General features: G+C 42.2%; 1 protein-coding gene across 1 annotated transcript in view; it reads right to left on the bottom strand.

Annotated features, from left to right (window-relative positions):
• Positions 1-24,012, bottom strand: part of PPARGC1A (PPARG coactivator 1 alpha) — a 99,972-nt gene that overhangs the window by 72,365 nt on the left and 3,595 nt on the right. Inside the window, exon 2 of the mRNA XM_036330176.1 lies at positions 22,242-22,421. Coding sequence (XP_036186069.1) covers positions 22,242-22,421 — 180 coding nt within the window. The remainder of the gene's footprint in view (positions 1-22,241; positions 22,422-24,012) is intronic.

Raw genomic sequence — 24,012 nt, forward strand, 5'->3', positions numbered from 1 at the left:
AATTTTGAACTAGGAACTGAAGAACTCCTAGGAGAAAACAGGAACCAAAGGAAATAAAAACCATCATTTCTACTTATAAACTGGCTGAGGGAATAACACACAGTCTTAGGATGTGTTTATTGAGCTACTATTATGTGCAAGGCATTGTATATGAGGAAAAAATGGGTAAGGCATGGTTTCATTCCTTAAGTTAAGAGTAACAGAAAGCCAAAATATTAAGAAAAAGAATGCACAGCCTCAAATGTAAAATGATTTGGTGACTACTAAAGGAAGGAGAATGTAAAATCTGTAAGAAATTGTTTATTTGGGGGACTATATCTGTTTTCAATTGCATTTTACAAGAGTTATATATTTGACACTAAATTTGTCTTTTGGGACACTTATCTTACAGACGTAGTCTACCAAATCTCTAGTTTATGAAGTCATGCCCAAGAGTTCAATAAAGGACTTCAAAGGCAAGTTTAGGGTTTGTAATTGCCTGCTTTTTCAACCAGATGCCAACAAAAACCTTGGTCAGTCAATAACGATCAAGATTATATACACTGGAGGTGAAGGATATCACAAACAGTTCCTGGCCTTAGAATTTTTATCTACACTTCCAAGCATCATCCTCTGCAAAAGAAAACATCTACAGACCAGTCTGTGGCAGGAAGGATTCATGCTGATTTCCCCACTAAATAACAAGAAATCTACTTCAACAAGGTCTCCAACTATTTGGGTAGAGGTGGAATTAATCAGAAAACACTTCCTGAATTTGAGAGTTTCCTGGGATTTTAAGATTCAGGAGGATTAAAAACAAGAGGACAGAAATAATTCTAGGCATTCAGAAAATTTGAAAAAGGCTGGGAGTAGGAGGTGATGCGAAGCTCAGAACCTGGCAATGGAGGTATGAAGTAATAAAGGCAGTATATGGGCGTGGTTAAATATTTAAGTGTGGAGTTAGGCAATCTTAGTGCCTCTGGCTACTTTCTGAACCTTGGCCCTGGGCAAGTTACTTATCTAAGTCTCACTTTCTGAACTATAAAGTGAAGTAACACCTCAACCCATCACGATGATTATGAGAATCAGATGAGATTTTTTAAATTAAATTTATTGAGGTGACATTGGTTAATAAAGAAAGGTATATAGATTTTGAGTGTGTAATTCTATAATACATCATCTGTATATAGCATTGACATTATTTTAATTTACTAAATTAAACTTTATAAAATATTTTTACATTAGAACACTGCATAAAACTGTTCAGCCCTAGCGTCTGGAACATAATATCCAAATTTACAATTATTATTGGCAAGAAGAAACTGGCAAATTATCGACCTCAAAGCAAAAGTGAAACATTTTCAGTATGTCAGACAAATGGGAACCCTAAGATCCTCCTCTCCTGTGTCTACAGAATAAATATTTCCTTCAAGGCACTCTCGTCACAATAACTTACATAATTGCTCCTGAGCACAACTATTATAATTTGTTCACAGACCTCCAATAGCAGCCATCCCATGCGCTGTGCAATCTACAAACATTACCTTCTTCTTCCTTTTTCCTAGATCCTTCCCTGGATCATATCCTCCCTCATTCTCTTAATTCCCTTAACTGACCCCAAATTCTCAGTTCGCCCACAGCCGTTTTTACTCCTTTTTCTCTAACTGCAGCATCAGACCTATCACTTTACGTGATCAAGATCTTTATCAATTCTTTCTGCACAAAGTCTCCCACACCCATCTCTTCCTTTCATTGTCAGCATCACCCCCTGATTCAAGCCCTATTCCCTCCAGCTTGCCAACAAGAGTGGGCTCGTGCCTGCAGCCTCTGTCCAGGATAACCCTCCCACCACGATGACAAACCCTCTAAACCTCTTCTCGCTGCTCATCCTCACTTATCACTAATATCTCTTGTGTAAGTCAGTTGAGTGCCTGGGCCTCAGTCTCCCCACTGCTAGACTAATTCTCTCCTCATATTTCTTTGCAATTGACCCTTGAACAACATGGGTTTGAACTGCATGGTTCCACTTACAATTTTTAAAATAAATACTGTGAATGTATTTTCTCTGCCTTATGATTTTCTTAATAACAATTTCTTTTCTCTAGCTTACTTTATTATAAGAATACACTATTTGATACATATAGCATACAAAATATGTATTAATTAACTGTTTGTTATTGGCAAGGCTTCTGGTCAACAGTAGGCTATTGGTAGTTATGTTTTTGGGGAGTCATATGTTATACTCAAATTATTGACTCCAGGAGCCTGCATTGTTCAGGGGCCAACTGTTGTACAATTGTGATGTTCCATTCACTTGTATCTAGTTTAACTCCTGCTCAATTAGATTAGCCTTTATTTCCCAATCATCCCTTGGGCTTTCCTCACCACTATAATGGCATTCATAACCTTCTCTCTGTCCAATTTGCTATGCCAACCCCTAGCATAAATGCTGGCATATAGTAGGTGATGAATAAGTATATGCTAAGTAAATAATGAGATGAAAGCTGATGCCAAACATACTTTCCTTCCCTCTCTTCCAGTGGAAATTTCTCTCCATCTCGAAGATGTATTTCAGAGGCTGCCTCCACAGCCTGGCTTCCCTCTCCCCCCACAGGTCTCATGGGTCTCTTCTCACCTCTGAAAATCTTAGAGCAGTTTGCTAACATCACATGTTTCCTTACGGGACAATTAGTTTTGAATGGAAACTAAAGGCAGGAGCTAGGTCCCTGACTCTTGTTCTACCCAGTACCTGAAATAGGACTTTGTGGAGTGACCATCCACATTTCACCCATTGTGCCCCATAGGTAAGTCTTGCTTTCTCGTGAAGCTATGCATCCCCAAAGGAAGATGATCCCCAAAGTCCATGTACTTCTTGTGTGTCATCATTTCTGGCAAAGTTCTAGGCAAACAGAACTGAACAACAATGCTTGGTTCCACAGCCCAGTAGGGCACGTGCCGGATAAGACACCTGCAGGGGTAGCTGGAACACTGCCAGGGGGTAGAGGGGGGCGGTAACAGAGGCTGTGGTCACCTAAGCATAAGTTAGTGAGGACTAAAGAGAAATGCCGGGGGAAGAGGAACCTTCACCTAAGAACAAGAAGGAAGTCCTTAGCAGCTGACTGAACATGGGAAACAAAGGACGGAGAGACAGAGGTAGCGACCCCAAGGTGTGTGGTTTGGGGGAAAAACAGCAAACTGGTTTCTGATCCCTGAGAGCACACAAACAAGAAGTTAGGCAACCTGGTGCGCACTGCGCTGTGGAGTCCGCCTGCGCTAAAGATTAACAGCCAGCCTTAAAGGGGACAAAAGATCAGGAGCCAGCCTGCAGAGCAACAAACACCTCAGTGGCAGCAGGCAGCAACTGCAGGGTGACGAATGCCCACAGCCCGTGCATTCTCTGCATAAATAGGCAGCATTTGATCATGTCACCATCAATGGAGCATCTCAATAAAGCAGAAATACCATTGGAGGTGGCTATACAACCAGCCAGTGGTTCTAATGCTTCCTAATTGAAAATACAAATTCCATCCTCCTGACATTGAGAAGAAACTGTGGCAACCAGAACATCGGAGTCCTGGTTAATACTAACTCCTAAATTCCTGATCTGTGGGAGGACAGAAAGCATGCATAACCAAGAGTAGTGAACAGCACTCAGCTCAATAAAATGTTTAGGAGAAAGCTGATAATCGAGTCAGTTCTGCTCTGTAAGAGAGAACACCTAGGCATGGTGTGAGGGACACAGTAGGCTCTCTACAAATGCCCTAGCTTCCTGGAGTACCACGCGCAGGCACGGGGATCGTATTTGGGCAATTCAGTGACAAGGCACCTTGACTGAGGTCCTGCTTTAAACACCTTTCTGCCCCGCCCACCACATCTGGAATGATCCCTTGCATATAATATGAGCTCAATCAATATCTAGCCAGTGATTGCTAGACAGGTAGCATCTGTGGCTACAATCCAGCCCATATCAAACTGGCAAATCCAGTCTTCTGGATTTCAGAAAACTGGCCCACTAACCTTTGCTGATTAACAGCCTTGTTTCTGATGAACAGAGTATTAGTAGATGAGACTACATTGAGTGTTATACTCCACACCTGTGGTTATAGGATTTAAACTGAAATAGCTCACACACACATACACACACACACACACACACACACACACACACACACACACACAGAGAAGGTTGTGAACAATGAAGGGCTGATAAAGTTGTTTGTATACACTATATAGACACAGACAGACAAGAATTGACAGAGCAATAGTCTCACCAAGAGTTGTTAATATGTAAGAAAGAAAGATACCAGGAATAGCCAGCCGAGTGTTTTAAAACTGCATTTTCTTGGCTTTCTGCTTTTAAATTACACACTGCAAAGTCACCGAGGAGAAAGCTTTAAGAAAACTTTCATTTGCTATGGTACAGCTCGCCGGTCTTCCTTTGCCTAAAAAAATAAATAAACCCCCTGGAAACGCTTCTTTCTTCTCATAGACATTAATAATGATCGCTTGAACTGTAAAGATTTGGTTTTACTGAAGGTAATGGAGTAATGTTTATTTCCATTAGACTGGGCCTATAAAATCCTCTTTTTATAACCGTGAGCCTACAATTTCAAAACAGCAAAGCTTGACATTTTGGTCTCTGACAGGCAACACTTAATATTGGGATATTTTAAAAATCTATATGAAAAAAGCTCTTAATACAAGATAGGCTGAACATTTTCCCCGCAAATGGTTTGTTTTAGCTATCTCTCTTCCTCCTGGACGGACAGGGAAAAGCAGACAGCTTATTGGCTTAGTTCGTTAGGCCAGGTTAAAGGATGCAACGCCGAAAGGCTCTTAGAGGAGCTTACCCCGAGCTAAAAATAGCAGGCACTAGAGAATTATCTTAAATACGACCAAATTTGTTCTGTATTGTGAATGCAGATAACTGGAATATGTTTCCATTTTTGGTCATTTGGGGGCGTTTTTTTTTTGTTTGTTTTGTGTTTTTTTCTAGTTTGGCTGACCGTAGCTGACTATTTAACTCATTTCTGACTCAATTTGTCACATTTGTTCTCAGAGATTCGGCCCGGGTGCTTGACTGAGGAATTCTTATTTCTCTCTGCCGCTTTTGTTAAAATCTAATGAGGTGTGAGACTGCTGGCTAGATGTAGACAGGCCTTGTTGGAAGGCAGATTCATAGAGAATGTTATTAAGAGCCTACTACGTGCCTCCTTTCTCTTGACCCTTCTGTCTTTCCCCTAAGAGGTGAGAAATGAGAATCTCCTAAGTAAATAATCTACCAACAATGATCAATTGTCCTATCTGCTCACCCCTTCTGGGGACATTTTTAGTGTTTGTGTCTTCATGGCACTTCATTTCTAAGTTTACCACCGAATTCGTGCTGTTATCTTATAATTAGTGATCGAAGACTGTCTTTTCCACCAGATAACCAACTCTCCTTCTTTCTTAAGAATGATTTTATGGCCTGACCAGTGTGGCTGAGTGATTGAGTGTTGGCCAATGAAGCAGGAGGTCACAGTTCAATTCCTAGTCAGGGCACATGCCTGGGTTGTGGGCTCGATCCCCAGTAGCAGGCGTGCAGGAGGCAGCCAATCAATGAGTCTCTCTCATCGTTGATGTTTCTATCTCTCCCTCCCTCTCCCTTCCTTTCTGAAATCAATAAAAATATATTTTAAAAAGAATTATGTATATAATACATCCTTGTGTTTTGAGTACCTGAGTTGATCCCTGGCCCATGGTTGGTGTACTTTAGATGTTGATAAATGAGTCAATTAGAGCATCCGTGTAATAACTGTATACTGAATGTAACACATGAGTCAGCTTATAGCCCTGGGCTGGGTAAGCTGTTCCCTTCTAAAAAGACAGCACATCAAGGCCTTTGATAAAATAGCAAAGATGAGCATGCATTCCACTGCTCTACAAAAAACAGTAAGAAATTCAGGTAAATGGGACCCTCTCTCTTTGCTCTTTTTGTACCCTGATTTCTATGATCATAGCCTATAAATGAAAACAAGGCCACAAACATGCTTAAGTTCAGAAAAGCCTAAATGCCTTGGGAAATTAGCCATCCTTCACCATCCCTCCCTTTTATCCTGTGCTAGATTTTTCCAAGGTATCAGGTAACTCCTCTACAAGAATGGCACAGTAAACTTTAGTGGTGCGATCACTTTCCACAAGAGGTAAATTCTTTTTATTACAATTTTCGACAAGGAAACTTCAATGACAACAAGATATTTGCAAAACTGTGAAGTCTGTATGCACTGAGAGGGTCAAACAGGTTAGGAAACGTGGGCACAGTGCTGGGGACAGCGGACTGAGTCCCTGTGGCCATGCATCTCGAGTTCCCAGGTGACAGCTGCTTCCTGGTACAGGGGCCCAGTTACTCAGACGCTCTGAAACCCCGTAAGGGACCTATTCTTTAGCTCTTTGTTGAGTGTGAGAAATGTCTCCCATTCTGTGGAGGGGAGGAGCCAATGCTCAATGGCCATTATGGAAATATGGTGGTGCTTTCATATGCCAGCGCACACGGGCTTAACACAGCCACGTGTCTCGGAACCACCATTAAAACCACCCATATACCTTCAATCTGAGCACCAAGTCTCCTCAGTGACTTAGAAGGCAATTCACAGCCACTCTGGCAGGCACACAACATACTGCTGTCACTGTTGGCTCTGTTTACAAACCATCTCTTAGAGAACATGCTCTCAGATCTTTGATATGTCTTATTTTTAGCATGATTGGTCTGAATGGCTGAAAGGTCATCCTCTCTCTCTCTCTCTCTCTCTCTCTCTCTCTCTCTCTCTCTCTCTCTCTCTCTCTTTCTCTCCCTCCCTCTCAATTTTGTAGAACTGCTGTAAATCCATCCATTAACAGACATCAAAATAGTGCTCTAATGTGCATGGATTTGCACTGGGCAATGAGGAGGTGACGAGGCACCAGCTGAAGGCATATCCTTTCCCTCACACAGTTCATAATATAACTTGAGGAACACGATCACCTAGAAGGCTATAACCACAATGCAAAGGCCTCCACAAAACGAAAAGATGCTCTTTTACTCGTGGAACAACAAACACTGACTTTGTGCCCAAGACGGCCACCAATAGTGTCCTAAATTCGGGGACTTAATAATTCATCCTTTGCCTGGTAAGGGCTCCAACTGAACACAGACCAAAACAACCCGCCTTTAGAATAGCTCCTTGTTATAATACAGTTTATGAAAATGGTGCCTATGGAAAATTGGACTCTCACTACTGCAGACTTATTTCCAGTGGCACTCAAAGGAGGACAGGTTTAATTTCTGACAAGCCCCAATGGCTTGCCTCTCTCCATCTCTGCCTCTGCACTTAATTTGCATTGACACTCTCCTTTCCACTGCTCGGCTCCACAGAGGGCCGTGAGATGGCAGGGCAGTCAGCATTGCACACGGCCTGGAACCAGCTTTCATGCTCTTGGATGAAAGGTCAGGTGGAAAGGCCCACCACTGGCACCATTAATCTGGTCACCCAGAGACCATCTGCGGGCTCAAGAATAGCTTACAGGTGAGTGATGGACAGGGTCATTGCTGGCTGACTGTATCAGGGGCTATTATGACAGCCATAAAGAGAAAGGGAAAAATTGAACAAGGGAAGAATTACTCCTGAAAGGGACATGAAGAGAGACACAAATGCCTTCGTACAAAAGTTAAGTGTCAGAAAGTACCAGTGGAGCTGGGCTGCTCACAGTCCTCAGAGCGGACAGCATCCTTTGAAATTGCCGAAGTTTGAATATTAATGAGGGGTCACCACCTACCAAAGCTTGGGTCTGAATAGAGAAACCCGAGCTGTCCATTCTCTCCCCTCAGGTGAAAGATGAGAGAACAGGATGAGAGAGTTTGTATAAAGAAGACACCATGATGGCATTCCTTGGGTTTCTAGACAGAAATTAGACTTAAGGAACTCAACCCTGTACATTATCTGAAATCCTTTATCCAAAACCAAGCAGCACATTTTAGCGATTGTTTTGAAGTTGCTAAGGTTGGTGATTTATTTACAAGGATCGCCAAACAAAATAGGGAAAAAAGGAGGAACTAGTCATAGTACTAATATTACAATTTAGTGTGCTCCAAATGAATATATACATGTGAATTATGCATTGTCCAGTAGTGGTTAATGTGGGGACAAGGTAGAAAAGCATGATAGGTGGAAAGTAATTTCATTCTAAAGTAATGTGGGGAAGTTAGTTTTAAGGATAACTCTGCTGAGCTGTATTCATCTTGACCCATGAGAGGTCTGTATTTACTAGTGACAAGAAAAAAAAAATTGGTGGTCTCTTCATCAGAGGAAATGTTGAGAGTTGTATATTTTAAAGGGAGGAAGTAATCTGACAGATGATACAATGAAGTTCCATATTTCATGGAGCATTTTCTTACTTAGCTCTGCTACCTGGGAAAGACTTACAGGATGACATCAAGGCTCTAGGAACATGTTGGAGCTCTAAGCATATGGATGTGTGTTGTCTTCATGCCTCATTGACCTCCCATCATCAGGCCTTATTCCCCAAAGGCATTTGTGCAGATGAACCAAGAAGTGGATCACACTTAAGCACCACATTTTTTACTAATGTATTTAATGAAAAGATTTCTGAATCATTTACATATTCCCCCCATCTAAAATACTATAAGAATTGATTTCTGTAGTTTGCTGTGATGTTGCAAAGTGATTGTAGGGAGCTATTTAGAAATACAACCCTGAGAAATACAGGGCTATTTGCTTTCACACATATGGCCCCAGACAGTCATATTCTGGGTGTTTGTCTACTTTCGGTAGTTCTTAGTCTTATCTCTTTTGGTCAGGGCCCACTTCCTGCTATGATCTCCTTGCCTCTACCAGCTCCTTAACTTTCTAAATTATTTCTTCTTATCTCTCATGTGCTTGGGAAACAGATAACTAGAATGGCTTACATTGTACGTGAGACAAAAGGAAGCCAGTGCAAGTGAGAACTGGACAAGCTCATCTGGGAATAAAATGCAGTTGGTTCGGGGTATGATATTTCCACATCTGGTTTGGCTTCGCAGAGACATTTTTACAAATGGTGTGTTTCTCAGCTATATTTCAGACAATTAATAATACTGAGTTAATAATGGCCAGAGAAATGAGGTCTACTAATATGAATTATAAAAATAACCACCATGATTAAGTAAAATGCACCCTATCTATGGAACATACATCTTTTCTTTCAGCTCCAAAACGTGTAGCTGCAAATAGCAATAAGCCGGCAACTGAAGGGAAAAGGTGAGACCCGTGTTTTGTCTTTCTGTTCCACAGATACAGTGGGGAGGTCACACAGTACTGTCAGAGGGTATCGTGCCTTTTGCTGACTCAGAGCAAAAACACATTTGCCATTCAAAAGACAAATTAAACTGGGCATGGATCATGCTACCTGGACCTCCAGACTCAGTTATCTGCTGGGACCAGGCAACTGTCAGTTATCTCCAAATGCACCTAAACACAGAAGTCTTTGCTTCTGTGTGGACAGAATGTCTTTGTCACCTTTTTAAGTTGGAACAAATATCACCAAGCAGTCCAGAGCAGATGTGTCCCAGGAGAAACTGACACAGATTCCTTTAAGACAGGAGCAGCCACCTCAGCTCCAGTGCTGGGATGGGCGGGTGATAGGATTAAAGGAGCTAGAAAGTGGCATTGTGACCTAACGTAACTCGCAAAGCTGTTGCACCCAGAGCCCTGGAATTGGGGACCAACTGGGGAAAGAATTCCCACATCCTGTGCAGCACCACTGTGTTCAGATGCCCCCATGGGGACAGAGGTGAGCCTGCCCTCCAGGTAGCACTGCCTGGAAGAAAAAGCCAGGCTGCTGTGTGCAGCTCGGAGGAGAGCAGGGTGTCGCCGCGAAGCATGTGCTGGCAAGACGCAGGAAGATCCTGACATGAGAACATTTCTGGACAGAATCTGAGCTGGCAGGGATCCCTGGACACCCAGGGCAACTGTGTCTGGAACACAGAGGCTCCAACTTCTCATCTGAACAAATGACATGGCACCCAGGGAAGCTAAGGTCCTTAGGCCAAGAGCCCATGGAAAAACCAAGGGCATTCCTATAATAGAGGCACAGTTTTCCCTGTGTAAGCACTGTTCACAAGCAGAAATAAACTTCACAGAAAGGACGGGGGAGAAGAGATTTAGCTGGAGCATTACAGGAAAGCCACAGCGAACTGTTTGAAAGGCTCAGTAGAGGGGTAATGAGAGGAAGGGGAGAGGTAGCATGCCTCCTGGAAGGGACAGGACTGTCCCTGTGTGGGACTGTCTCATGAGACAATAAGAAGGCTCCAAGATCAAAAAGCCACATGTTAAGGATGTCGAACACAGGAAAAGAACGTGTCAGCCCTGCCGGCAGGGTTGAAATATCATTCTCAGGGAGAAAGGTCAACAGGCCCTAAAAGGTACAAAACAGTTTTTTTCCAAAGAGATCCCCACATGCGTTGCCAGGGGTGCCACATTCTTGTCCCATCAGCCTTGTAAGCTGGTTAAAGGACTTTCTGCTGACAGCCTCACTCTCTTCCCAGAAGTTGCCTTCCTCTCATCTTCCCACATCAAGTGCAAGAAGCAAACTGCTGTTGGTATCAATACACGATGTGATGTATAGAACACCGCAAGTCCCAGATCTCTCAATATCAAATGCTCAGTCCCTCCACACGGCGTTCACTGGCCCCTACGCCTGTGCTCTCGCTTTGCAATAGAAGGTCGCAAGAGCTTGGAGGAATGCTCTCTACAAATTCCACTTCAACTTCAAGGTGAATGTGCTCCTGAGGATGGTAAGTGCGCCGATCCAAAGAAGGGCAGAAGTGATCTGTGATGACTAGGCTACCAGGCAGGTAGGGATGTCCCTGTGACACTTCCTGGTCAGAGAGCTGATTTCACTCAATTCCAAAGGCCTGTCTTCATCAGGAACCATGAGCTTCATGGAGCTGCAGACCATGTCACCTTCAAATCACTGTTTCCCAGACATTGGCCTGACCATGAGCACTCTGATGGTTGACGACAATTATTTTGTTTTTTATGAGTGGTATATAACCCGGTGAGAGAACAGAGAAGCTTTTAAAATCCAGAAGCAGGAGCATGGGAAAATCTGCAAATATGGAGACCCAGGGCTTTGGCCAGCACATTGTTTCTCATGGGAGAAAATGGGACCATCCCTACCACAGTGACCTGAGATGACAAGCAACTGCAGTTACAGACTGCAACACCTTCTGTCTCCAGGGCCTTGGAAGGAAGTCGGGGAGGATCTGAACACATCTAAGAATTTCTCAAAAGTGAAAAAAGTCCTCAGCATCCATTTCTACACATGCCTTTGGTGCAGAAATATCAGCCACTGTGGACATTCTCTACATTGCTCCCTCGCTACTGGTGAGTACCTTTCATTTTTCCTCCTGCCTCTTTCCTACCCATGGCACATTTGGCTCAATCATTTCTTTTCTACATCTCTCATTGTGGGAAAGTTTGACCAAAAAATTCAGCTCACACTTAACAGTGTTCTGGTAATGAATTAAGAATTAACTGCAAATGCAATGAGAAGGCTTTCCAGAGTATAGTTAGAGATTTTCATGGCAATTAGCACTGATTTGCACTACAAGAATTAAAAAAGAAAACACCGAAAAATTGTTTTGAAGGAGAACAAAAAAAGCTAGTCACACATACACAACCCATAAAAATGCTTCCAGCACTGGCTGCAAATGATACCATTGGATGACAGAAGAAACACACCAGATTAGCCAATTAGCATTCACCCAAGAAAAGCAAATGTTTTGGAAGGGGGGAGGGATGGAGCTCATCAACAGTAATATCAACTTTACAATAGCCCTAGCGGTTTATCTACGCAAAGCAAGGGCTGCCTCCCCACATTTTTGTGACCCTCTCAACAATTCTGGGGGGGAAAATGTTAGTTCAACATTATCGCCAGCCAGAATATGGCTCTATTTATGTGACAAGTTGACAACATACAATTTCATGCTTGTTGAACTGATCGGTGTTATATATTCACTGTGAATATTATGAAGCTTCACCATTATAAATATGAAACGGTATACACTTATTCAAAATAACTCCAGCAGTGGCAATTTATAGCTTGGTTGTTTGTGTTCTTAGGAGGTCCAAATGCCACCTTAAGAAGCTGCAGCATGCAGAAACAGATGTGCAGTGTGACTGCGACCAAAATGGATTGACGATGACCTACGTGAAAGCAGGCTATTACATTTTGGTCTGCATGGCAGCTGACACCGGTTTGTATTTAGATATGTGACTGTTGGGAACACTGTGTCCTTAAAGCTCTGTTTAAACATGGGCCAAGGCATTTGTCTCCTGGACTAATTATTTTACCACCCTGCTATGGCAAGTATCACTTTTTTTTTCCCTTTAGAAAAAAGGAATGTGAGTGTGTAAGCACACACACAGGCACACATTTCCATGGTGCCTGTAAAGTTACAAGTACTTTAAACCTTGGTCGTGTCAGGTGAATGTTGGCAAAAGCCCTCGAATGCCTGCATAACAGGATTGTACCACTTTCTTGATCAGGTGCCTGGGAACAGGACAAGGCCACGAACCATCAAATCCGAAGCTGCCCCAGCAACTGCTTTTGGTCAGATTTTTTCTCCTTTTCTCTCCCCAACCTCCTGCCCTTTCTTTCTCTTACCAATGCATAAGTGTTTGCTACCACAAGGACAGATTTGGAAGAAAGAAGAACAACACAATTTATCCAAATGTGGAAGAAATTGAAGGAACCGGGCACCTTGCTCAAGCTAGATATCAAAAATTTGCATAAGTAGTTTTCCAAGGACAGGGGTGTTATTGGGAACAAAATTAATTGCTTGTATTGTGTTCAAGGGTCCCAACCTTGACCGAGTGTGTGGTCCTTTCCCTGCTCCTCTGTTACCGAAGTACACCCAGAGAGTCTTGTGAAGGAGCTTGAGTTAGTTGCCCTCTGCAGGTAGACCTAAAAAGGTTATGGTTTACTAATTTATTATTTAATTGAATTACTTATTTTTATGGAGACCTATCAAAACTATTGTTTGCCCAAGAGTCTCCAACATCTTTATTTGACTCTTCAGAAAAATAAATCCAAAACAGCTTAAATACAGATGATGTTGTTCCAGGATTTCTGGTCATTCTTTTGCCTCCTTTTTGTTTGTTTGTGTGCTTAATATTAGGTGACACCCCTAGCTTGTGTTTTGAAATCTAGCAAAGGATTCAGTGACCAGAATCTTGGATCACTTCTGAGACATTTTAATTATAGTGTTTAGGAACTTCCTCATTCTAACAAAGTTCACTACCCAAAATCTGCCTTTCTCTCTAGTTTTCCTGCTGGACTAAAGTCAAGGTGTTGTCGGTCTGTCTAGTAAATCCAACTCACACGATAACATAATCACATACATTCATTTCTCGGGGACCTTGGCGGTTCTTATCTCCTTGCTTTTATGATCTCCTAGGAACAGCCAGGAATAGCAATCTGCAGCCTGTTTGTAAAGCCATCTTAGTCTGAACCTCGCCTTCTCCTCTTTTATCACACGGCCGGATTCCGCAGCTAAATCCCACTCACCCTGGCAAAATTTGCTCCAAGCTCCATTTCAGAATAATGTAAGTATTCTCTGCGTGTGTGGAACACATTAAGGTGTCACAGAGGGCAATTATCATTTCAATGAACTATTCATTAATAGAAGATGGTGTGTGTGCTTAGCTCAGATGTACTGATATGCTGCCCACTGTACACAATATAGCCTGCAGCTACCGAGCTCATGGTCATCGGCGTGGCAGACAGGCCACTCTGCAGTTCACGTGGCCCCGGTTCCTCCCTGTGCTTTGCTCAACTTTATTTTACCACTATATCACCTAGAACATTAAACGCAGTGCTCAAGCTCTGTGTTAAATCACAATTGTTTCCTATTAAGTGTTCCGAGCTACCCATTTTTATTAACCATTATTTATTAAATCCTTAATAACATAGATAAAATAGTTAGTTAATTTGTGTGTTGAGCCATGGATGTTAATTTGTAAACATAATAACATACTGCAATCATTTGCATAATAGCATTTTAATCTTTTTAGTAAAAGCTGTAATTCCCTACAAAGTACACTGCAGTAGAAGCTAAGTGACTATTGGTAATAATACAAAAGGCCTGAAAATTCTGATCCTATTATGGTGTTGGAACATACCCAAACTGCTTCCATAATCTCTGAAATGTTACTGTTCTCTGATTTAGGTGTCTGTGTCAAGAATAAAAATGAAGTATAACTGCTAGCAGTAGACTATTTCCTAAGTGTAATTTAGTATTCACTAAGCACCGGCACTTTGCAAATAGCTCTGAGGCTTTCCTTCAAAGTTCCGAGCTCCAGCTACACCTACAGAGTGAGAAACACCAAGGAACTGACTCTGCACCCTGTGGTTCCAAAGACCAGACTCTGATAAATCTTGCTGATTTGGCACAAGGCAGGGCACTAGCCACCAAGGATTTGGCGACTGAGTCTTCTCCTTCCTCCTGCCCTACCAACCTGCTTGGACCCCCCTGAAGTGACTGCCACCCACTGAACAGAAGTTTGAGAGAGATTGAGAAAGTAGGAGAAATACTTAAGGAAGTTACTTCTGGGGAAAAAACAAAAAACAATCTTCAGGGGGTTTGGTATCTAGAGCCCATTAACACCAATCATGAGACTGTCCAGAAAAAGAAAAAGAAGGTAGTTGTTTCAAAGTCAGGCCAAGTCATTTTACACAAGATCTGGTAATTCATTAATCCATCCTGCCACAAACCTTGAATGAATAACTTGCAGTAGTAATGGAGATGGGCAGGTCTACAAAGTATTAGTGTTTAGAATCTGAAACTATGCAAGTTATTACATTATTTTGGACTAGAAAAAGGCATGAAAGTATCTCCTATCATTGTTTTGCGACAAATGACGTCATGGATAAGAAGTCATTTGTCTTCGTAAAATGTTGCTCTTGCCAAGAATATGAATGTGTATTTCATTGTGTATCTCTCACCCCTTTCCCTTGCTCTCATTCTAGGTGCTTGTAATTCAGCATCTTTAAGCAGGCACCAGTAAAACACAGCACCCAGCTCTGCTTTCAAATTCTAGACCTCAGTGCGTACTGAGTTGAAAGTAACCTGAGAGGCTAAAAAAAATGAGAGAAAAGGGTCCTTACAAAATGGTTTTACACCACAGACAATTCATGCCATAAAACTCACAATAAAAGTTTCTGCTGCTAAAAGAATAGGTGCATAATTATGGGGACAAATTAACCTTGTTAAAAATGTAAAGCTGGGGTATGGAGCACAGAGGGAGCGATTTGGCTTAACAAGGCGGTCTCTCGTGTTCATCTTTTTATCTGCTTTGTGTGTTGATCTCATTCAGAGGTGAGCCATCTGCTGGGCTGTCTTTCCATGACATTGTATGTAGGCAGGGGACAGAGACAAATAGACACAGAATATGTATAAGGTTACCACACCGTTGCTATACAAACAGACAGTCTGTCCCATGCAGCATCCTGATTCATGATTACTTTAATGGAGTCTAATATCTTTGAAGTAAATCAAGAGGCAATGAACCACTCTTTCCCTGATTCCTCTCCAAGTTTTCCTCCTTGTGAATGTGAGTCTGCATTTTTCTGGCCTCAAAGATATCCAACTGGAGTGATTTTTATTGAGATGACCTCGTGGAGAGTCCAGGAGGTGGGAAAAGCCTACAACAGGCCCCTAAAATGGTTCACAAATTTCTTGCAGTGTCCAGAGTATTTGCCACAAAATAGTTTGGTCTTTACCCAGAAAAGCACAAAACAGTAGGCTCTACAATCAGTGTGCCTAATCAAACGTACAGATTCTCACTTTCCAAAATTGCAAATGGCTAAGAACTGGATCGACTTCCACGAAAAAAACAGCAGACAATCTCATCTCTTATAACCACAACCTATATTCACCGAAGCACCCGCCAGGAAAGTTCGTGATGGTGAGAGATGGTCATGTAACCAGCACCCTGTGACTTGCTATTTATTCGTAGGAGTTGATGCCAACAGACATAACACCATGGGTCAGGACGCCCAAGCCGTATTTTTCCAGTGGTCAGCATAATGGCGGGGAAGAAATAGGGTGATAAACCAGATGTTCCCAAGATAAGGCAGATGTTATCAAGCCAAGAAGTCTAAAGCCTCCTTTAACAGAGGTGTGAACACACACACACACACACACACACACACACACACACACAACGGAACAAAACTATTTCGACTCCCCGCAAGATAAGCCGACAGGAGAATGTGCAACTAAGCAGCACACAGGCTGGGTCAGATCGTTGCTCTCTGATTTGTGACTCTTCGGGATGAGCATCTCGTTGATTTATTCCCAGAATTTGGAATTTTGTGGTAGACTACAAATGCAAAGATAAGTACAACATAAATTTTTTAAATACTCCATAAGTCTCCATGAGTTTCAACATTCTTCAATGTTCTTATGTTACAGCCAATTATCTCCCCACTTAAATGGCTATTATTTTCTAACTTGAAGTCTATGTGCTCCATAAGTGTCATTACCAAGTGTGGCAAAAATCTGGTGGTGGGCTGTAAATTTAATTTAAATGACAAACATTTATTGATTGCAAATTGGAAATTCTAGAAATCTTGCCAAAGCGATTATTGTAAGTTAAGTCAGTCTCTCTAGGTAACAGAGGAGAATTTATGCCTCTGATGACTGAATTCACGTGAGATGGTTTCTACATACACTTCATTTGCTCTGTTTGTTTTGTTAAAATTCCGAGAGGTTTGCCATTCATAGAAAAGTCTGTCGGACCGCAGCGCAGTTAGAAGCAGGAATTCATTACCATGGAAGGCTGCAGAATTTCCTCCAAGGAGACAAGTGAGAAAAAGCAGACACCATGCAAATTGGTGGATTGGGTTAAAAATGTTCTGCCCCGAGGCAGCAGGGAGATGGAGAGCCCCTTTGTAAAAGGATTCAGGAGTCTAAGAAAGTACTTCAACTCCTGAAGGTGGGTAGAAACTTAACCAGGAAGCCAGCCATGAAGTTCTGATTCTCTTTGGAACATTTTTGAGTTAGCATTCTTTTCACCTCCCTCCCTAACCCAACTCATATTCATCAGGGCTGATGGAATTTTCCTTCAAGGTATTTCAAGTCTTTGTTCCCTAGACACTATCCCTTCTGCTGTCACCTTGTCCCTTCCCTGTACCTGCCTCGCATAGGGCTGGGAATGTGGCTGGGCCTGCTGTCTCATTTCCCCTACTATCTGCTTGACCATAGTTCTTGCAGCTATTGGAATTATCACTCTTAAGTACCAGCTCCATTATATGACTCTGCTGCTTAAAAAACTCTCTAAGGACACCCTAAGTTCTACATACCATAGAAACTCTAAACATTTTTAACTGGGTTCTCATGCCAGCTTATATTTTGTACCCACCCCAAATCCGAATGCACTGCTACTCCTATGTTCCCGGGAATGTATATTTTAGTTTGAGTAAACCAAGCTCCTCATCTCCCTCTATGAAATCATTTCACTTTAATTCTCTTATCAGCCTTGGTGACATTATTCTTACCAATTCCCTCCTTAGCTAACACACACACACACACACACACACACACACACACACACACACACCCCTAGTCCTGCATTGTTTGCTAATTGTTTCATATTTTTTTCATTTGGCCTCCCAAACTTTTATCATTATGAAAAAAGACTGTTAGTGCTTTATAGGTAATCTTCGTATTACCTAATGCAGTCCACACCATTAAAAATACATGATGGTCAACTCATTCATTATGCTGCACATATTTATTGAGCACTTTGTGCTGTTTTCTAAGAAAATGTCTAGGAAAATGTCAGTGAATAAGACAAGCAGGTTCCCGACCCCCAAAATGCTCACAGTCCATAGAATAGCCAAGAATGTTTGGAACTCACTGATAAGTACAGCACATATGCTCATTTTAGAAAGAAACAGAATATAATTGAAAGTCTAAAGAAGGAATGTAAAATCTATATTTCTATCAAGATGATCAAATATTCTTGAAAGCTTTAAGCCAGCATTCTTTTGGTGGCAGACAGAGAATAACTTACTGACAACTAACAGGACAACTGCTCCCCACTTTTTGTCCTGTAAACGTTCACAGTATCAGACCTTACAGAGAGTTAAGTAATTGCCCAGGGTGAGTGCTGGCTACGGCTGTGAGCCCTTCTCTCCCCACTGGCAAAGGCAGGCTTCAGAACATACTATGAGATAACGACATTCTCATTCACCTTGTTCTAAAGAACCCCAAGTAGCTGCATTCTTAAGTAAAAATGAATGAAAGATGCCCATTAAAGCAGATGTTAAAATAAAGCATGGGCAAGGTGGCTCACGGGGATGCAGAAGGGGCACTGTGTTATTTAAACTAACCCTATGCCACCCATCTCTACACAGTGCCATGTGGTAAAAACAGTCCTTTATTCTCTTCCTTCAAACAAAGCACAAAGGCAAGACAGGGAAGGAAGTTATGTTGCAATATTTCTGAAACATAAATCTTGCTCCCAGCCAGTCCAGGGACAGTATCCTGTTTTCCTGACACATGGGTCGGATTCACTGGAGGCTGCACCGCTGGGCCTCATGTCCTGTTTTTCTAAGTGGCTTCTGAATCAGACCTGGTTACCTGCATGTGCACATCCAAGCACAGGTTGTGCAAGCAGAGAGCACTGTTTGTGTGTATAGTTACTCAACCCACGTGTACAAATACGTGTTGGCACACCTTGCTCCCACTCAGGAATTCACTCTTTTCTTAATTGTGACATTCAATGCCATCCTTTTTATTTTCTCCTTCTAACGTTACATAAAAATTAAACTTAGATTCAAAAGTATGGAATAAGCCAGATGATGAAATGCCTAGTTACTCCCAGGATTTTAACATTCTGCCTTTAACATTCTACTGTCTGTAGCTCTAAATATCCCTTTCTTTCTGCTTTGATTTGACTTCAGAAACCCTGTGCCAGTGGTGTCATCCGTGAGTCAGGGGAGAGGGTGCAACTCTAGGGCCTTATTTTATTCTCAGAATCCGAGGTAGAGACTGCTTGTTATTGGCAGATCAGAGGTGGCAGAGGCCGTGACTGTTTTTGGCTTGCTCAGTACAAGGCCTTCACAAATGTGATGAGGCAGGGTTTTGGGAACTGGAGGGAAGGAAGCGCAGGTTGAAGTCCACGGTGGGAGGTTTAAAGGCACAGGCTCTGGGAACTGAGCACAATGCCTCGGCCACTCAAGGGTTATTTTGCTGCACATGGTCCTTCTTCACAGGGGAAGAGACACAATTTTAGAATTACACCTAAGCTCAATGTGTCTGTCCCCCCCCCCCCCCCCCCCCCGATTAGAGGAAAAGATGTCTGAATTTAGCACTAGAGAGCAAAGAGTAGAGGCACTGGCTGTACGCAAATGCTGGGGAAGCTGCTGCTGTTTGTCACGGTGTTGCTTCATATGGCCTTACCCTTTGCACAAACAAAGAAGAACGGTCCTGTGACATCAGAGAAAACTCTGAGGAGGTGTTTATCTAACAGTCACTTTTGCTGTCTGACACCAAGAGAATTCCTGACACATCAATCCTGAGGTCCCAGGCATCTTGATTACTTTGTATGGCTTCTGATTCTATTACCTGAACTGTATTTTGTCTAGGAAATCTGACCAATTCATCTTCAATGTTTTATGGAGGGAACTTTCAACAACTTTTTCTTTTGTTTTTGTGTGTGCAGGATTTCTCAACTTTAGCAACGTTGTCACTTGCAGCTAAATGGTTCTTTGTTGTGGGGGCTGGGCTGTTCTGTGCATTGTAGGATATTTAGCAACATCCCTGGTCTCTACCCAGTAAATGCCAGTAGCAACCCCTGCCCCTAGTCCAGACAATGAAAAAGGTCTCCAGGCATCGCTAAATGTTTTCAGGGGTGCAAAACTGCCTTTAGTTGAGAACCATTGGGTTAAAATAACCTAAGGATAGAATAAAAAATGAACCGTGTGTCTTAGAGCACTGAAAATAATTCAATCAGTGGTATAAACTTATATAGGAAAACACAAAAGTATGTCTTTGCATAGAATGAGCATCTATAGATAACAAACTAGTTACTGAACCAAGTCTCCCAGGGTGTAAATGAGGACTACCTTATGCAGGGGCTACAGCATGAAATATGGGGACGCGAGGTCGTGGAGAAAGTTGTCTCTTTTGAAACCAGCCTACCACGGAGGCATTGACTACTATGCCACCTCACCACATACACCTTTTATTTATTCCAGAACCACCATTTACAAAATGCATGGCATTTGCCCAATACGGAATAGCCGATTTTCAGATAAGAGTCTATAGAGATGGACATTTTCAAAAGTACTGTTTATTTAATGCAGCATGACTTAAAATGAGCCTGCAACCTGACAAGTGTACTGAATGAGGAATGTTCATTTTACCAGTTCTAACCAGCCCTGTCCTCACATGAACTCTCTAAGACCCGGCTGAGAAGCCTGGGAAAGTGTAACTAACCACAGACCTTCAGCATTTCCTCCCCCATATTCCTCCTCCCCAGCCCTGCCTCTAGCACCTTAAGGCCTCTACTCAGGCCAATGTAAGGCCCCAGACATATTACAGAATCTGAGCCATCGGCAGAACCTACAGCCACCTCAGCTGACCAGCTCTCCCTGCTCATGTCAACCAACACTGAGAGGAAAGATTCTGTTCTATTTTTAAATATATTGAGCAAAGAAACAGCTTGATATGTCTTTGTAAAGGATGGCTGTCACCCAAATTCACTGTTACTCTATTTTTATAAATGATATCGACTTTAAAGTCAGATAAATTGAGGGGTTCAATTCCCAGCTCTTTATTTGTCAACTGTGTGACTTGGGGGAAATCACCTCACCTTCCTGAGACTCAGTGTCTACAGATGTAAAATGGAAATGGCAATACCAGTGCCTAAGCAATGGGCTGTTTGGAGGGATGAGTCAGATGACATACATCAAGCACAAGTGTTCCAAAATCTGGTCATTTTGTTATTGCTATGATTGTTATTAACATGTCTATATTCATCATTCACTCATTATTCAATCAGCACTTCTATGTGCTGGTTGCTAGAAGCACTCGTTAAATATTAAAAAATGGGTTTTCCTAATGACTCAATCTTTCAACCAGATAACATTGAAGTGTAAGAAATGTCTCCGCTGGTGGATAAAAATACATTCAAAGTGCTTTGTATGGAGTCCGGCACACAGTAGGTAGAACCTGTTAGCTGATGATGGTGGTGGTGCTACTGGAAACTAATGGATTTGATAACGTATATTCAATTCACTTGCCATCGTACTCAATGGTTGTCCTTATAGGAAACCATTTACTCTTGAGTCAATGAGTACTGGTTATGTGAGAAAGAACTTTTTTTTTTAAATATATTTTATTGATTTTTTACAGAGAGGAAGGGAGAGAGATAGAGAGTCAGAAACATCGATGAGAGAGAAACATCGATCAGCCGCCTCCTGCACATCCCCCACCGGGGACGTGCCCGCAACCCAGGTACATGCCCCCGACCGGAATCGAACCCGGGACCCTCCAGTCCGCAGGCCGACGCTCCATCCACTGAGCCAAACCGGTCTCGGCGAGAAAGAACTTTTTTCCTCAAAGTAACACTTTAATAGGGTGTGTTATATTCTTTATTATAGGGTAGACTTATACTAAGAGTATAGAGCCTGGGAGGCAATTTTTACAACTGAAAAGGTAGTAAATTTCGACAAATGTATAAGTAAATATTAGAGCAGTTGAGTTTGAAGTTTCCAAGATATATAAACATCAGAGGTATGGTCAATAATATAATAATAAATTGCTCACCTAGTTTTAAAACAAATTAAAGGTAGACATCTAACCCCTTGGTTAAAAAGAAATGCCTTCTTTTGCATTAATTTATATTAGGCACCATTTTCTGTGGTAAATAGGGATAAACAGGTTTAGACTTTTGTTCTTCTTTGTCACTAATTCTTTCACAATCCCTTAGTGTTTCAACATAGTTTAATGCACCCTACTCTGTTGTGGGTCCTTAGCCTCTTAACTTAAAAAGAAAAATCCATGTGTGTCCCAAGCAGTTTTTCACAAAATAGCAAGTGCCTAACGGTGATAAAAAGCCTTTTGAGGACAGCAGTGTAAGAAGTTATTATGTTTTCAGGCCAATAATAATCGTGCTCATCTGGCCCAAGCCAAGTTTAGTGAGAAATTAATTTCCACCAAAGGGTGTCCTTACCTCAAATATGTTTGAAGGCTCATTGTTATACTGATTGGATATTATTTCTGATTGGTCACTGCACCACTTGAGTCCACCCAGAAAGCTGTCTGTATCCAAGTCGTTCACGTCGAGTTCAGAAAGGTCAAGTTCAGGAAGATCTGGGCAAAGAGGCTGGTCTTCACCAACCAGAGCAGCACACTGCAGGAGGCAGAAGGAAAGAAAAAAACCTTCATTAACTTCAGGAATTTATTAAACTGCAATAGCATGTGAGAGGAATTAAGCCTAGTTAATGCAACGACACCACCAAAGCTGGTTTCCAGGGTTTCAGTCCTTAGGAAAAAAAAAAAAAAATCCCAATTTCTTTAATGCACTTTGCTCCCAAAGGGTACTTTGCCGGATCCATTCGCTCCAAAATTCTACCTCTAAATCCATGCTTCCACAAAGCCTTCTCTAGTTCTTCCAGTTACAAGTCAACTAGATTGGTTTGGGCCCCTTTGATAGTCAGCACTTAGCAAGTTTCAAATTATTTTCTGCTTAACTACATGTAAAATTTCACTCTACCCTGCGAGGATAATCCCTTTGAGGGAAGGATACAGATTTCATTGTACCTTGGAATTGACATCACCGGTAACAGGCACTGAATAAATAACTGCTACATGAAAACTAGAACATAAGAACCCTACTAGGCACACTTTCTCCATGTGCGCTCCTTTAAACTATCATCATCCATATAATTCATTTAGCAACTAATGATGCCAAGTCCTCTAACTTGTCCATGGTTCTCTTGCATTGTGACTTAAATCTTTTAGTCTCACTTGACTTTTCATGAACTTCTGAACTTCATCTCAAACAGGTCAAAATCAAGTTCCTTGCGATGAAAGACAAAAATCTTTTTTTTCCTAAAAGACCGTTATATCTTTCAATATGTCTAACACACAAATCGTGTGTGTGTGTGAGGGGGGGTGGGGGGGAGAAAGAGAGAGAGAGATTTGGGATCACCTGACATCTGGAAAGAAAAATCACGATAGCATATCACAACCATATTATTTTTTATCATTCATGTATTCCTAAACTATAAGTGAATTCAAAGCAACTTTTCTTTGGCATTTCAAAAATGATTTTGATATATCAATAGGTTTAAAATATGCTCTACTGTGGCTGGGCTGCTTGTCACCAAGGCCACCTTAGACTGGCATAGTCTTTCACCTCCTTGCGTGGAGGAGGTGGTCTTTTTACGGTCCCTCACTGTGGCTTTTGGAGGAAAGTAGACCCCTTCACCAAAGAGGTCGTATTCTAATCTGGAACTGGCCATCTGACCGCTGTTTTCTCACTGCACACAATGAAGAACCCCGCAGAATCTGCCTATTGCAGGGATCTCGTGATGCCAGACACATGGGACTCTATCCGACCGCACGCCAAGGTGTCTAAACCAGCAGGTGCCCAATCTCAAGTGGCACCCTCCTGCCTTGCCTTTGGGGGTTTTGAGAGATGCTGTGAAGTCATTCACATCCAGGCAGTAGTTGGGCATCAAGCTGAAGATGCTGCTTGACATTTAGATTTTGAATAAAATAAGTTGTATGCAGATCCTGCTCTCGAGCACCCCTGTCGTCCCTGGCAGGCGGCTTTACACGGGTTGCATGCAGCAGCGTTATCGGAGGAAGCAGCTAGTGGGTAACGGAGCCAGAAGTGGGCCAGGGGAGGCAGGAAGGTACTTGGAAATCCATAAGACCCCAGGCCCCAGTGAGATCCCATACGGCAGGCACAGAGGCAATGCAAAGAAAGAGCCTTG

Source organism: Myotis myotis, unplaced genomic scaffold (assembly GCF_014108235.1).
Source record: "Myotis myotis isolate mMyoMyo1 unplaced genomic scaffold, mMyoMyo1.p scaffold_m19_p_1, whole genome shotgun sequence".
NCBI lineage: Eukaryota > Metazoa > Chordata > Mammalia > Chiroptera > Vespertilionidae > Myotis > Myotis myotis.